Source organism: Poecilia formosa, unplaced genomic scaffold (genome assembly GCF_000485575.1).
Source record: "Poecilia formosa unplaced genomic scaffold, Poecilia_formosa-5.1.2 Scaffold273, whole genome shotgun sequence".
Taxonomy (NCBI): Eukaryota; Metazoa; Chordata; class Actinopteri; order Cyprinodontiformes; family Poeciliidae; genus Poecilia; species Poecilia formosa.
Window position 1 is genome coordinate 138,961 of NW_006800212.1, and position 17,127 is coordinate 156,087.

The window sequence follows — 17,127 nt, forward strand, 5'->3', positions numbered from 1 at the left end:
CCGAGGGTGTTCTCTCTGCATGCTCACCTAAAGCACGTTTGGTGATTATTTGATTATGAAATTAGTTGAAGATTATTTCAATAATCGATTCATCAAGATAAGTCTGATTAATTGTTTCAGCCTAAAGTAAATTAATCCTTACCTATCAATTGGAACAGTTTGCAGCTCTTTTTAAAACATATTTCTCAAGATGTTTGTCTTGTATGTATAATTTTGACATAACAAATCCTTAAAGTTGCACATAAAGTGGAAGAATAAAAAGAATAATGACCTGTTTTATTTTAGAAAACAAAATGTGAATAAGTTCTGGATTTTTTCTTTTTTCATCCATTGTTGGAATATTTCTAACCAGTGTGTGTTGTGTCTAGGTGTGTAAGGAGAGACAGGTCGTCAAACAGCAGTGCAACACCACGCATGACCAGCTCTGTGAATGTGTACCTGGATACCATCTAGTGGTGGAATTCTGCATTGCACACAGTACCTGTCAGCCTGGGTACGGAGTCACAGTGTTGGGTAGGTCCTCTCTTCTTTGTTATGAAACAATGACGTTTTATTCAACTAGAAGAAATATGCTGTAGTAGTTTTCATGTCAAACCTTTCCAGATTTTGTCAAATTCCAACCGCAAACATGAGAGTGTTTTATTAGGGTTTTATGTGATGGGCAGTATTATGTAAAATCGACTTTTTTGAGCTTTATTATGTCATAATGTTATTCCCTCATCAAAAACTTATCTGGAGGGTTGCCTTGATTCTTTCATGCCTGTTTGAGAAATCCTTTAGTCTCCCGTGACAACCATTTCCCTGGTTGGATCTATCGTCGCCTTCGGACGCAGTTCCTCCTTGGAGCGGCAGTTCCCAAGCTTCCGCCTCACAGAGCCGCCCTTCCCCATGTCTGCCTCAACTCAGCTCCTCCAAACTAGCCGGCAGGGATTAGCAAACCCAATGGAACTGCACATCTGCTGAGCTCATTATATGAGCATCTTCTCATTGCATTGTTGCTAAAAACATTATCAAAGGGTTAATAGAGGAGTGCTGTTGTGATGACTTCCAGCACTCCTCCAGGAAGAGCTTGAGCTTTAGTAAATATTAAAGAGACATAGACCCAATTCCAAGGCATTAAATATTGCAGTTAAATTTATTGTAAGTCATATTTGATATATATGTATATATAGCATTTTTAAAACAACTGACGTTAACAAGCTAACATTTTTCTATAAAATGGCACTGTGTGTCTGGAAAACATATAATACTGCTCCTTTAATAAGAAAGTAGTGCATACTTGTGAACTTGAAGGAAAAATAATAGATAGTTTATTGAACGGACACTGTTTTGACCTCCTCTCTTTCTTTCTGGATAACTGCTATCCTGAAAACACTTACATGTTATCCAGTTGGTCCATGAGACTACCAGTGTCCTCCGGGAAGTTAAGGGGTTTTAAGATAAAAACACATGGACAGGATTTTATTTCGGGGTAGTAGACTAAAGGGATCTGAATACAACACAACACAAGTTTCACGTGTTAGACATTTTAAACATCATAAATCATTTGCCTTCCAATTCCTTTAAGCACTCTACTTTATGTAGGTTTGTCACATAAGATTCCATTAAAATGCACAAAAGTTTACTTTAGCAGAGTTTTATGTTTTTTCTTCTTTCTTTTGCGAGACACTGTTTTAAACATTTCTCTGCTTATGTATGTATGTGTGTATGCGTGTATGTACGTATACATGTGTATTGGTGTGTGGATGTTCATGGAAGCTCTTATCCATTAGTGTTTTCAGTAGAGAAAACTGTATTTTTCTCAGTTTCTGTTAATTTGCTGATATGGCAGAAGCTCTTGAAAGGATTCACATGCAGCATTTTTATCTCAGTCCTCTTACATGAGATGAACAAAAGCATGACTACAGCTGTTCCTTTTCCTCTAAGTCATCGCGTCAAATCTTTATCAGATGAATGCATCTCTTTTAAGAAAACCCAGAGATACATTCTCAAAGACTGATTCTTTCTGAGAAATGCTTTCTGTGTTGTCCTACTTGCTCAATCTCAGAAATTTTTCATGGTCTATACAATCTCCTTAGGACTTTTTTTTTTTATCATATCTCTTTTTCACTGTACTTTATGATGACAGAAAGAATATATTTACAAATAACATATTGAAAAAGCATGGTTTTTTTATATATATTTTTGCAGGTGTTTTATGGGAGTGTGACATCTTTAGCTGCTTTTATGTTTGCTTCAACTTCTCTCTGCATGTCCTGGAAAATAAATGCTCCTGGAACCAAGTCAGATCATATTAGACCAAAGACCTTAATGTATAACAAACTGTTTCAGGTAGTGCTAATGCAAATGTTATATATTAATGCTTATAAATGGTGTACAATATGCTTAAATATCAAATAAATGGTAGGAAGACAGGGTTATTATTCTTCACAGTCAAAGATTGGATTCTAAAAGTCACTTAGGTTAATGCTAACAGGGCTTAAAGTGGGTACCAATAAATGTGTGATGTGTTTAATGTTTGTTGGTTAAATGAAGTTTGATTCAGCTTTACATCTAAAATGCACGTTCTTTCTCTGCATTCCTGAAATTAGCTTGCATAGATCAAATTTCCATTGGCTAATACCAGGAAGTAACATGAGTCAACTGAGATAATTTGGCTTCTTTATGAAATCAGAATGAGCCACAGCCTGATGAACAAAATGACTCATTGTGTCTGCACTGTAAGGATCATATAGAACGTAGCGTAAAAGGGATAGGTTTAGGTCTATTAAAAGGTTATTTCGTAAACATATTTTTCAGTATTTTTAAAATCTAATGCTTTAAAGACTGTAACCACTACATTAATTTGTGGTTAAACATTAAAACAGAACATTAAGTCACTGCGTCATACAACGAGCAGGCTGATTTCCTTCCGATATTTACCTCTAATGGTTTAAATCAGCTTAAAACCAAAATAATTTTGATAATCTTTGCTGAAATAATACAGAAAAAAGTTTAGTCTTATTTAATTACAGAAAATGAGGAAAAGTTCTTTCTTTCCACATATTGTTAATATCAGGTTCAAACTGAATATACCCAAAGGGTAGATCCATTTTTAACCTTTTTGCAGCTTTAAGTTTGGTTTGAATCGATCACATGAAATTTTGCCCTCAACATTTAAATTGTTTTAGTTCCCAAGCCTGAATTTATTATTGCAATAAAACCGATGTACGTCTTTCAGTTAATAGTAATGGTTTTGTTTTGTATTTTTCCCGCCTTATTGTGTAACATGGGGTTTTAGTTTCATTTGTCAGAGGTGACTACGTCTGAAATATCTATATTGAATGTGATACTCGGCGTCTTGTTAAGTATTTATGAAGCATGATGAACATTTTCTTCCATTACATCTGCACTGGTTCCTCCTCAGCGCAGTGCTTAGTTATAATTAATGTAACGTGCTGTAGGTCTCTCCCAGCAGACCAGTTAATGTGCTCTCCAACAGTGCAATTGCTAGAATAAAAGTTATATCAGCCATTTTTTTTTACCCTGTCAGTTACAATGTTTGCTCAAGACATTAAGCACTCGTATAGCTTTTTGGGTCAAAACCTCTTTCAGTGTTATTTGACATGTCAGACAGCACGGTGGCATTTTTTTAAAGAGTCATAACACTGTCATCCACAGTGACAGATATGTTACAGCTGACTTCAAGCGGAAACTGGAAGCCGCCTGCTTAGCCTCAGTAAAGTGACACAGTTTCCACTGAATGTCTGAGACGTTCCTTCCTCTTTTATTTCATTGAAATTCGGTTCATGGTAGTTAACATATAATCTGTCCTGACGATTTATTTACTCAGAAGCTGAGAATCATTTAGAGTTTTTCCATTTGAACAGTAGAGGAGGGGAAAAAAATCACTACGTGACTAGAAATAAACAGTTTGGAAATTAAACCCATTATCCTACATAGGTTATTTGCTTATTGATAAAAGATGTCATGCTTAACGTATGCTAAACTTGGGATTTTAAAGTTAGATTGTACTTTATGTAGGTCTTTCACAATAAATCGCTATAAAGCACATAGTCTAAAACATTGTAGCTTAAGCTACCATTCAGCCCAGATTCTTTTTTGTGGCATATGGTACCAACACATGAAACTGGTGCAACACATTGTACATTTCCCAAAAACATGTTCTTATGATGTTGGAACATCTGATTCCTGGAGTGCTATGTTGCTCAGATATGAGACAGTGTTTCCCAATAAATCCACAGCAAACTTTTGAGTTGCTCCAAGTATAGCAGACAAGTGACACATTGAAGGATTCAAGGAATTATTGCACAGTGCTTCTAGTTGCGGTTCAGACTCTTAAACCACAAGTTTCTGTTTCAGTCCCAATAAATTACGTTCTGTTTATGACTGTGTTGTTTTTCCATTGGCCTCTTTCTTTTTGGCTTTGATTTTTACCACTAAGTGAAATTAAGACATTCAAGCTGAGTTTTATTCTCGTAGCCGATGTAACAGGTGGCAGTAAGCAATAAAGCATTACGTTATTTTACCAATGCAAAAGGTTTTTGGTTTTTATCAGTTAATTGATTAGTTGTCAGAAAACATGGATCACTTTTTTTTAAATTATTTTCACAAAATTATCAAAAGTAAATTCATTAAAGACAGAACCATTTAAATGTAGCAGCTACAAAAATGTCAACACCCATTGCTTCCAGGCCTTGTCTCTACAACATGGCGCACAGGTTTTGGGTTATTTTTTATCCCCCATTCGTCTTTACAGATTTTCTCAAGCTTAGTCATGTTGGAAAGGCAGCATCATTAGACAGTTATTATATAGGTCTTTGCAGAAATGTGGAATTAGATTTAAGTCCAGGTTGTGTCTGGACTACCAAAGGACATACGCAGACTGTTCCTGAACCCACTCTTTTGTTATGTTGGCTTTGTTAATCAGCTTATTGTTATGCTGGAAGACAATTTGTAACCGTACCCTGACATACATGAGAAGTGAGTCAGATGAAATATGGAACAGCTGTGGCAAGAGATGAGACTACTTAACCTAGGAGCTGAACTGAAACTACAAACAACTGGAACCAAAAGAAGAAACAGGACTGAAAATAGTCTAAAATACAAGTATCCAAGAAACATAACTCAACATGAGGGGGGAAAAAAATGGATGTTTTTAGACAATAGCCTGTGCAATTCCACTCAAATAAATCTCTCGCTTTCAACACAGTCCGGGCTTTCTCCCCTTGTCTCAGATTGTCTCCAGTCGATTTTTAACTGAGCCAATCAGCAAACGGAAGAATAAGTTGTGAACAATGTTGATTTTCTGCACTGTTTTCGAATCTGAAGTTTTATCATTGGCAGTAGAGGAAGGGAGCGAGGCCATTCAGTCCTGAGTTGGTCACGCCGCTTCCACAAACAGCTGCCTCATTCGGTTCAGGGCTTCGGCGGAGGGTAGTTGTTTGGAGCACAGTCAGTTTCCGGTAAGCTTCCAGGCGTCGAGCTGGCGCATTGCATACGTCAACGTTAGCAATTGGGGAAAATGTTAAACCTCAACACAGTCCACGCCTCCAGGAAGCTATCGTTTGTCAGCACCAGGAATCCCAGACCCTCTGTATGAATCAAATAGTGTAGGACAAGGAGCGGCTTTTTATCACGCTAGACAATAATGGGCACAGAGGCATAAATAGCAAACCTAAATTACTATAGAGAATCCAGAAAATAATCAGCTTAATAAACAATATAAAAGGAAACACAAGACAATAATAATCTAATCATAATATAGCAGAAATATATATATAAAAAAACAAACAATGAAAGCAGAACCAAAGAATAAACTATGAAATTAATGGAAAGAAATAAACTAACATGGCTACATCTAAGAAATAATACATTTTACGTCCGACATCAGTCGCTTAGATAGTTCTCATGTATTTACAAGAGAACATTGGAATTCTCCCAAAGTGACCGATGGGTTCTAAAACAGTGGAAGGTCAATGTGCTTCCTTACCGAAGACAACAGTGTTTTGGGAAACACTGAATTCTGGCAACTTTTTGGTATCACTTCCCAAAATGTGTGGTTTCACTAGAATCCGGTTTTGGAGGTCTGCAGGCGATTCCTTTGACTTCATTGTTTGCAGAAGCAGTGCAAGTCATGTTGAATAATCTCAAACTAGGACAAAAGGGTCCCAATAAAGTTTGCGTGTGATAGCATAAGGTGTAAGTACTTATCGATCTAATGTTTTCATTTTAACAATTTTACAAACTTTCTCTGGAAAAGCATCATTTCACTGGGTCATTATTTATGCAGATTCTTTGTTTTTTTAAGAATTAGTTAAGCATATACATCTCAGAAGCAATTGTATATAGAAAACATAAAAGGGTTTTCAATACCTTTTTAGAGTTTATTCTAAAACACATCTATGAAGCATAAAAGAAAAATTTGACAAAAATTACATTTTTAGGAAAAACATGTCAATGTCAGCGTCTATTTTAAATCACCTGTGTCATTCAGAAGCCTGTACTGTACATGCTTTGTCATCATCAGTGCAGGAACTATTTTCCGTATGCGTATCTGCAGGTGGTTTCTTGTTTTTGCGTAATAGTAAAAGCCAGAACACGCATGCCTTGTGAGCGGGAAACGAATGAAGATGTTACATCAGATAAGAGCGCGGTGCCTTCCCACGCACTTTCAACTCTTTGGTTAAAGTTTTAAAATAAAAAGAGGAAGTGATTAAACCACTATGTCTGTTATGTCAGGTAGTCATGTGATCTGCAGGGGAAAGTACCAGAATCTTAAGACCATTTATTGTAATATTACCAACCAGGAACCCCTCATTAGCACCTGTAATTGGAGTTTCAAGCAACAGATTTTCATTTTGCAAGATAGGAAAATGGCATTAGGACTGCATTGCATGAAATGTGGGAAAAAAATTAAAATAAAAAAATAGATTTTCATATCTAGTCGGCATCCCTTTCGTGATACTTTTTATGTAAAACCATGATGATCACGTGTCATGTTCTCAACGTGGTAATATAGAAACTGCTACTACAGATACATTACAAGTTATAGAAACTATGTGGGTGTGATGAGGAAGACATGTCTGAGTCATTTTCATACAGTTACCCGTGGCTTTGATTGATGGTCACATGTTTGCGGGCTTGGTTCCTAGAACTACGTCAGATTAATTGATCTTCACGAGGGAGGAGATTTTCACACACTGAAAACGGCGGCTATAGATGAAAGGTTACCTAGTAAGCTATTGAAACTGACTCAGCATCTTTTCAACTTCATTTGGCTCAGCTAAGTGCTCCGCAGGGCATTTTGTGTGAAACACCTGCAGTGGTGCGTTGCCCGTTGTTTCGACATAGGCAGGCACACAGAGGCCACAAAAAGCAACCTTTTAAAAGAAAAGTAAAAAAAAAATACATTTCTTATGATTTGTTTTAATCTGGTCAATATTGCAGAATTTTAATGAAACGAACAGAGTGGACAATTCTTTACAGAAAAAAAAAAATCAGTAAATCACTGTTGATCCAAAATATTAAAATCCTGATTAACTCCTAACAACATAGGCAAATAATTAACATTTTTAGGAGGTGGATCACTTTGTTTTTTGTTTTTTTTTGTTGTTGTTTTTTTGGCAATCTCTTTTCTTGCCTTTTCTTGACAACAAGAACAGGAGATGAGTCAGTAGTTTCTGTATTTAGCCGAGTGTAATCATTTGGGAGCCAGGGAGGCTTGGGTTCTTCTTACTACAAATCTACACAAAAGCACAAACATAGTTATTAAAAGAGAAATACTTCTTGTTGTGCCGTATTTACTCCACTCATGAATTGTGGCCAGGGGCAGAACAATATCATTTAGAGGGCCACACTTTGGAAACGCCTGATCTAACCTTGTCCATTGTGGCTCTGGTTGTATGATTCTGTTGCAGTCTGTAACAGATTTTCTTCTGGGATTGCTCCGCATTGCTTTGACCAACTTTGACCAGTTTCAACATTCTTTCTGAGAAAATATCGCCCGCAGGATGCTTCGTGACGCTAACGCCACTAAGTTGAATGGAGGGAGGGAGTGTTCAGATCGACGTACAGTGCTGGTTTTCTGTTACACTTAAGTTCAGTTTTGTTCTGATGAAGTGTCATATAAGGATTGGTAGGAAACTTGGTTTGACTGACACGTAGTGGTGGAGAAAACCTTTAATTTCCCCTTAGATTTTAGGGATGCCAGTATAAAACTGCAGGGCCACATTATTAAAGTTTTTTTTGCATTTGAAAAAGACTGTACATTTGATAGATCTGTATGCCCAAGCCAATATAATGAAATTTTATTGGCAACTGTATGTCCAGTGCAAAATTGCTGGTCATATTTCGCCTGCTTTCTCTTATGTGACAGAGCAGTGCCAAACTGCTGCGAGTTCTCTCTCCTCGCGCCGTATTTTTCTTCCACTTGCACAACTGTAAGCTACGTGATGACTGACTGCACACATGAAATCTCATTAACAGATGACAAGAATCGAGGTTGGAACATGAAAAAGCGTGAACAGGTCAAATGGGTGCCTTTTGAGGTTGCTCATTGTTTGTTAGGGAAAGAATCCATCCTGTCAGTTTGAAATCCAAACAATTATTTGTGGATGTCTTGCAGGTACGCCTGAAAGCGACACCGTGTGTGAACGCTGCCCGGATGGTTATTTCTCTGCTGGAGGCTCCTCCACGTGTCAGCCGCACAGACTCTGTGCTGATTACGGCATGAAGACTCTGCGATGGGGAACGTCCACTTCAGACAGCCTGTGTGGCTCTCCTGACATCAAGGACTGCTCCCAGCATCACACTCTGTGCCACAATGGTGAGAACATAGAGGCCACAACGGATGTGAAAAGCTTTAGAACGATTCCAGCAAGGGGTTAGTTTATATCCAGCACGTCCCTCCTTTACACATGCATATGTAGGAGCGCTTAGAGTAGACCTCAATTGTCAACAACCTAAAATCATTCCGAGCTGAGCTATTTCAGACTTGTGGTCAATTTCATTCCCCAAGGCGGGGGATTTCCTCAGTCCGGTTTCTCTTCCAGATTCCAGGCTTTTTTTGCTAATTCTTGCATGTCTGAAAACCAGCTCTAGAGAGACCCACAAAGGGTTGCAATGAATGTTTATGGCGCTCAATTCAGAATGACCCCATGATGGATCAATTACCCATTTAACTGTCACATCCTCAAACACAATAACAAAGGAAACTGACTCAAAATGAGACACAAAATGAGCTTTTGGGGCTTTGTTACTCAGACTACAGCTATCATGGATGCTTAAATATATTTCAAAAGGCAAAGCCTCAAATATGATACTGAATTCCTGCAGCTTTAGAAATCACTCACAAGTCCAGACCCCGGCACACTCCTGCACCGTATGGAGAATATTTGGAAGATCATTCACAAAACTCTCAGTCCTCAACCAGAATGATGCTTCCCTCAAACATTCATTCACCAGCTGTCTTCCTTTAAAGCACATAGCCACAAACTGTCTGCAGCTAATCCTGCATCGGTCGGGCAGTTTGAAGAAAAATGTGAAACTGAGATCAGTGGTGGTTCCCAAAGTTGTTAAGTTTTGAGGGATTTCAGGATGCCATGACTGAAAACCACACTTACATCATCAGGGGAGGAGAGAAGCGAGCCAAATGCCTTCTTCATATTACTGTAAAATCAACCGCTAGGTTTGCAAAAGAACATTTTTTATTTTTTAATTTTTTTTGCTCACTCCGGAAACTTAATATTTGCAAATTGATCAGAAACCCACACATATGCACAGAAGCGCTTCATGACCTGCTCAAATTCATGAGTCTAAGCACAAAAATGTTTCCGGTTACTTTCAGCTCTGAATGTCATATGCAAATTGGGACTGTCCTCTGTGACAAGAACAGCTGCATTTTTATAATAGTCAAATTTAGTTGAACAAACCCTGCTGTTTGCAATTTTTAGTTTGCCTTTTAAGGTATTCTTTGTAGCCTCACACTTGCAGTTTTGTGCTGCTGGAACATTTTAGTTTCCCTCATTAGACACAAGACTGAGTGGTTTTTCCAAATGGTATGATGTGTTAAAAACACGTAAGAACACGAGCAGAGTAAAAAAAAAAGTCTAACGAAATCTATTATGTTCAGAGTCAGGATAATTATTCAAACTCCCCAAATTTTTGGTTTAAAGTAAATTACATTTTTTGAACATGTTTACTCTACCTGGAAGTAATATTTTAGAGGTATAGACTGGGGTGATGTCAAGAAGACCTTCCATAGTCAGCAGCCTTGAAGCTAATCCACAAAGATCCTATGTGCAAAAAGCTGGCCAGCCTTTTTTTTTTTTAAAAAAAAGGCTTCATTACTGATATCTCAATGAATTAAATCCCAGTGATTTATTTAACTGATATTTAGCTGAGTGCATGTCATTTTTAATGTGCCATTTCTAAAAATCAAATGTGAATAAAAGCAGGTAATATTTCAATATCAAATTTTGTAAGACGTCTAATTTCCTATCAGATCTAACTTTATGACTGAAAGAAATTTATTTCAAGTATAAATCTGTCAGGAATAATTTGTAGCTTAACAGTAATATGATTTTTGGTATGAAAAATGTATTTTGAAGAATACTTTCCCATTTCTCTTCATCCTTTTTTCTTTTTTTTTCTGAAGACCACCTCCAAATATTTAGCAGGTAAGCATCCAGTAGCTGTATATCGTAATCCACGAATATTTTCTCTCCTATAATGCCTCCCAGATGCGACTCTGTGTGAAGAAGCAGTTTTCCAGTCTCTGGCGTCGCTGCGACTGTCCTCGGTGCCTCTGGAGAGAATCCTCGAGAATCTCCCTGGACAGAAGGTTGATCTCAAGAGCCTGGAGAGGCTGAAGAAGGCGTGCTCTCCTCAGCAGCAGGTCCTGCACCTGCTGAGGCTATGGAGAGAGCAGAACAAGGACAAGTTGTACGGCATCATACAAGGTATGGATTAGAAGCCTCGAAACATGTCTCATATCTAATCATTAACTTCCCTGGTGTAGAGATGGACAGATATCTTAAAATGACTGGTTGCTGTGGAATTCATATAATGTTTGTGGGGAAAAAAAATGGAATCCTGGTCATTGTTTTGGACCAGGATGGACCAGGATCGAAAACAGTGACCAGTGAAACGTTTTATTGACTATCAAGCCGCGTGGACAAGTTTAGACGAGGAGCAGCTTTGTTGCAACCACTGCTCAGTTCTGAAGATAATCATACATTTGCCTTTTTTGTGGGAAATATTTTCTTTTTCTTTCCGGTGTTTACCGAGCAGCTAGGAGAAATGTACGTTTCATGCCACAGAGAAACAGCAAGATGTGGTTTAGAAATGAAAAATCCTTAGATTGCTTTGATCAACTTAATAACTAAAGTATAAATAAAAAAAAATATTCTTTTTTTTTTTTTTATAGAATTTTTTAGAGGTGGTTTTTAATTTTCCTTGAAGCTATTTTTGTAGCTAAATTAAAAAAATACAAAAACCAGGAAAGCCAAGAAAATATGGAAGTATCTGCACACTTTTATTTCTGACTGCCACTTCTACATAATAACATTGTCCCTGCATTTTCCCCAGGCGTGAACCACTGTGAGCGTAAGGTCTCCCGCTGCAACGCTCTAAAGAACCTGACCGTAGACGACCTCATGAAAGTGACCAACAGCCTGCCGGGAGTAAAGGTCCAGGAGCAGGATGTGAAGGCCGTGGTCTCCACCTGCCTGCCCAGGCAGTACCTGCTGCAGATCCTCCACCTGTGGAAATCTGCAAACTACAACCTGGATCTAGCCAAAGGTCTGACTCGTAGCCTGAGGGTGCTGCGCAGCCAGGAAGCGCCGCGGTATCTCGTCAAAAGCCTGAAGAAAATCAGCCGCATCATAGGGACCACGTCAGCGCACAAGAAGTACGAGAAGATGTTCATGAGCATGTTTCAGGATGAGTCGTGCTTCAAAGCTCACAAGCAGCTAAACGAATGAAGTCGTGAGACGCGCAAACATGAAACTATGCAGCCGACAGCATTTCGAAAACACAAATGCGTTATCCGACTGAAAACACGTGAAAAGATACATACGAAGCAAAAGAACACAGCAGCCATTGGGCAGAGGAAAACGTCATTTGTGAGAGAACGGTGTTGGATGAGGAAATACCAAGCAAAGCACATTGAGTACAGAGGAATAAGGAAAGCATACAGAACGTATTTTGTTGCTCTACAAATAATCCCACAGGCAAATGTTGTCATCCAGGATCTAAAGTCTCAATGTGTGTAGGGATGAATCTAATTAGCCTGAAACAGGAAGAAAAGAACTCCCACAGCTAATGTGTTCTCACATCTGTTTCCTAGAAATATTTTCTTTTTTTTTTTAACCAGAGTCTGTTAAAAATTAAGATCTAGTTAAGATGTAAACAAGAGGCTGCTTCACAAAAAAACAAAACCAAAAAAAGGCTGAAGATTCTGATTTGTACTTATTAGAGCTTTCTCGCTGTTTGAGAGCAAGAATTTGATTTCATAATGAAATACATTTATTTTCCTCAGCTGTCCATTTTCATTTGTTCTGGAATGCTACACAGTAAAGCTGGTTTGTTTTACATTTCTTTTTTTTTTCTTTTTTTTGGTCAGTTATATGAATGTATAAAGGAGTGCAATTGAGTGTTTTCTTTATTTAAAGTGTAATTTTACTTTCTTAAAGTGTAAAAGCTTGTTTTTATTATTTTTTATCGTAAATACTGGATTCTGAAATGCTGCAAGTCCCTGAAGTGATATTTTTTTATATTTTGTTTTGTCACTTTTGTATTGGAAGTGGATGGTCTGTGTTGTATATATATATATACATATGCCTGCCTGTTTCTCTTTAAGCTTGTTTAACTAAGTTGTGAAGATTTGTAAAACTCTGACGACAGTCAGTTTGTAAAAAAGTCTTGTTTTATTATAAAAAAAAAGCATTGAACAGAAAAAAATGGCCCGTCTTTGCTTTTCTGTTATCAACGAAAATCCTGACCTAAAATGATCTAATTCTTTACTTTCAGCTTCCGTTTTTCTCTTCAGACTGTCACATGTTTCAATCGCTCTATGGCCTGGATTTAGAAAAACTAACCTACATTGGTTACAAGAGAGAGAAGTGAAAGAACACATTTATGTGAAGCCAGAAGAACCTACCTGGAACAGAAGAGGTGGCTGAAGGTTTTGTCTTCCTAACATCTACAGCGACATTACAGTAATTAAATCCACCTTCCCACTCAGATCTAAAGAAACTCATAACCTTGAGACGTGTGACCAAAACCGTCTCAAGGTTTTGGTCACAATGTCAGCACAAGCTGACATTGTTGGAGATTTGTTAATGTCGTCGATGTCAACGACACTAGCAGGGAATTGAATCGTTGTGTTTCAGCTCAGGACCCCCAAACTGACGGAGAGCCAAAGCCCCGACGACACTGCTCAGAGAAATGGGAGGGAAAACCTTGACAACACAATGTAACTCCAAGTCAATCACACCGCTGCTGGGTTCCTGTCAGGATCTTGTGTTGTTTTGTTCTGTGTTTTTCTTTTTCTTTTATTTTAGCTTCTTGTTTTGATTAGCTTAGCCTCGTTTCTGTTTCACTTTAGTTTGGTCCTTAGTTAGTAAATCTAGTTTATTATGTTTTAGTCCTTGTGTCTAGTTATTCTTTGTTGCCTTTAGTTCCCCTGTTGTGTCTCCCTCACTCCCTGTGCCGTGTTTTCGTTCTCTCCTCCGTCCATCGTCTTCATTTCCTTGCCTTCCTGGTTCCTGCTCTTTGTGTTTTTCTCTGACTGATTGTAAGTTTTGTTTCATCGTTGTTATTTTTTTCCATTATACCTTCTCTGCCTCTCTGCATATGAGTCCACTTAAAACACGACACTTCCATGTAGTGTGCAAGTGTCATTGCAGAAGATGTGATTAGGCCACATTTTCCAACATTCTTTGTGCTGCAAACATCACCCTGTGTCTCTCTCTCTCTCTTCCTCTTTTCTCCCCCTCCCAATACATCAGAGCTGATCAGATAAGAACTGAACCCACTATAAAGGGACCTGGGAAGAAAAAAAAAAGCCTTGTCTTTTAGAGTCAACTTCCAACAAAGACAGTTCCTCTCCTCTTTTGTTGTTTGGAAGAAGCACTGTTAAAACCTTCGAAGAGCACCCTGGAGAGGTTTTAAAGAAAGTCGTACGTGTGTCCAGCTATTTTTAAAGTTCTTACATCAGCCAGAGCTGAGATCCGGGAGACTCGCACCGTGTCCAGCTCACTGTAGAAGCCCCTGGAAGAGGAGCCTGAGTCTACAGAGCCAGTCGACGATTCTTCCAGCTGTTGATCCTTCTTTTGGACCGGTCCCTGGATATCATGTCTGAATCTGAGTGAACCTGATCAACTCTCAAAAATACGGTCAGAGCTTAAGTGATTTGCATCTTGTGCAGGGTTGAAAGAATCCTTCATTCTTGCACAGCTTCTCTTTCTCTTTTTCTCCTTCTCTTCCCCTTTTTCCCCACTATTATCCTCTTGCCATCACAAGTATTCATTTTGTTGTGCAGAGACCAAAGTCAAGATCCTTGGTATAGCTCTAAGTTATGCCTGAGGACACAGTCAAGTTGTATGACTCTTTGTTCCAAAGTGGTGGGCAGGTCTGAGACCCTCTCTCCTTTTGTTTATTCCTCCTCATGTCTCTCGTGTGACGCTGAGTTTAGTAGCATCGTGGCTCTGCTGACCTCTTTCTTTCCTTTTTTTTGTTAAATTAATCAATTTCTTTTGAAATTATTATTCAGCACTCTATTTCATTTTGTCATTCATTAATCTGATTTGATCCCCAGTTTTCTTTTCCATCAGAAAACTTTGCATTTTGATAGTGAGAGAGATAGTGTTAATAAATTCGCAGACTCAATAAGTGTGTCGGTGACCATTCCTTGTCTGAAGCGTTTCTTCTGTCCGGTGGTCTGAATTCATTCCTTCTCGACTTATGATTCCATTCAAATGAACAAACGTGAACATCCAAGATGACACATGAATGTGAGATGTGGCAAGAAGGTCTGCCATTTGTTTGTTTGTTTGTTTGTTTCTCCACTAGCCATTGCTGTAACAATGGCTACTCTTCCTGAGGTCCACATCATAAAAACATTTATTGCAAAATAGCAGCTACACACACTGTAACTCTGTAGAAAGATGAATTCATAAATGCACAATTATCAAACTTTAAATAATAAAATAATTAAGTTATCACTGAAACATAACGTATTTCATGATTATAACACTACATAGCAAAAGTAACTAAGCAAGGCTCTTTTAAAAGCTCTAGCATTTGTCACATTCACAGCAGATGAAGGGAGTGCGTTCCATGTCGTCGTTCCTCTAAAAATAACAGCCTTTCGTCCAGCATTCCTGTTACATGGTGGAAGAGTAAAACAAACTTTTAAAGCATGCCTTGTATTGAAATTGTGTAAAGTTTGGCTAATTAAACATTGATTATTTAAAACAATTGGTATCTCAGATACTACAATATTTCTAAAAAAGCCTAAGAGGGTAACTTCCACATGCTGTGTCAGCATGGAGAAAGCAGGAGAGATGGAGGTGGAAGTAGGAGAGCAACAACCCAGCAGCAGGACAGTTACTTCCTCCTTTATGCAAAGAAGAGCAGGAAAGAGCCCTGCAAAATGACCTCCAGCAGGAGGTCACTAATGTGCATGTTTCTGTTCAAAACGTATCGACTAAAACCCCCACAGAAGGGCTTGAGGCATCAACGATGAAATGGGAAGATTCTGATGACAAATTTATAATAAAAACTTTATGCGAATCATATGCATATACTTGGTGATGGACGTTACCATCCTGTAACATACCTGTTGAGATTTGGTGCCATTTAAATAAACCCAATTGAATTCAGTTAAATGAGTTCTAATTTTATGGTTTGACCAGCTAGCTTCTTTGTTGTCAGAGTGTTGATGGCATGGTTGTTTTATTAATGAAAGGGAAAGAGCCGATTCATTTCCTCTTCCAGTGTACTTTTTTTTTATCTCTTCAAAGAAGGATACTGGTCACTTACGGTCCACAGGGGAACCTCCTGTGCTTCTGGTGAAAGTGAAAGAAACACTGACAGGCCATGATCAACGGGAGATTTTCATTGAAGTAAAGCATTGCACCGACTTCTTGGAATGTAGAAGTTAACCGCATCCTTGGGGGGAAATTCGGAACAAGTATCTGCTCCAGCCCAGAAGAAGAACAAAGATATTCTGTTTATCTTGCACCATCTTTGTTCAGACACAAAGCACTAGCTGTCATTTAATTATATCCATATTGCGTCAGTGATACATCATCTAATTAAGTTCTGCTAATGTTCAAATGGATGTCTATGTGTATTTCAGTAATTTCTCGTGAAAATCTAAATTATGAGAACAAAACAGGCTAAAGTAAAATAGGCAAAACCGAATCGATAATTTGGCAAGTAGGTAGAGGATGAGTTTACATTTGACTCTTCTAAGTGCTATTAGACACACAGTTCTAACATTTTTTCAGCTGAATCTGCAATGGAAGTTTCTGTTATTGTAAAAGGTGGATTTAAGACGTTTTAGTAAAGAAAGGGGTAAAAAAAATAATCCTTATACTGATTTTAATATAAAAATTTACTTTTGTGAAAAAATAATTAAGTCTTTTTCTAATCAGAACATTTTGGGGGAAAAAATCATAGCTAGGTAGTTAAGCATAGAATATCACAAAATGTCAAGCAAAGCATAAAATTAGTCTATTCAGCCAAATTGCACTGACACTGCCTGTCAGTAGTATAGTGCTCCATGAATACAGGAACTGATGACACGTGTAACCGTCTGAGTCACCAGGGACTCACATACCCAAACTTTTCAAACTCAGCAAATTGTTCTACTATTCACACCTCTGAGTCACTGACGTGTTCTTCAAAGAAAAGCGGGAAATTATCAACCTCGTTTTCACCAGTGAGCAGAAAATTATTATTCAGGTTTTTCAAATGTTACAAAGTGGAGTAAAATTACACGTAGTCATGCAGATGTCAGAGAAGAGACATTTCCTGAAAGCTGGGGAAGCAGGAGTTTTACAAGTTGTGCAAAAAAGTATATTTGCTTGAAAACTTTTGCTACGTCTTTAAACAACT

At 38.0% G+C, this 17,127-nt stretch overlaps 1 protein-coding gene across 1 annotated transcript; it reads left to right on the plus strand.

The window, feature by feature from the left end:
• The first annotated feature begins 6,924 nt into the window (after positions 1 to 6,924).
• On the plus strand, positions 6,925 to 13,013 carry LOC103151162 (tumor necrosis factor receptor superfamily member 11B-like). The gene is made up of 3 exons (XM_007571053.2): positions 6,925 to 8,827; positions 10,743 to 10,961; positions 11,590 to 13,013. Exons 1-3 carry the CDS (start codon positions 8,731 to 8,733, stop codon positions 11,982 to 11,984), a joined length of 711 nt encoding a protein of 236 aa, XP_007571115.1. The 5' UTR covers positions 6,925 to 8,730; the 3' UTR covers positions 11,985 to 13,013.
• The last annotated feature ends 4,114 nt before the right edge of the window (positions 13,014 to 17,127 follow it).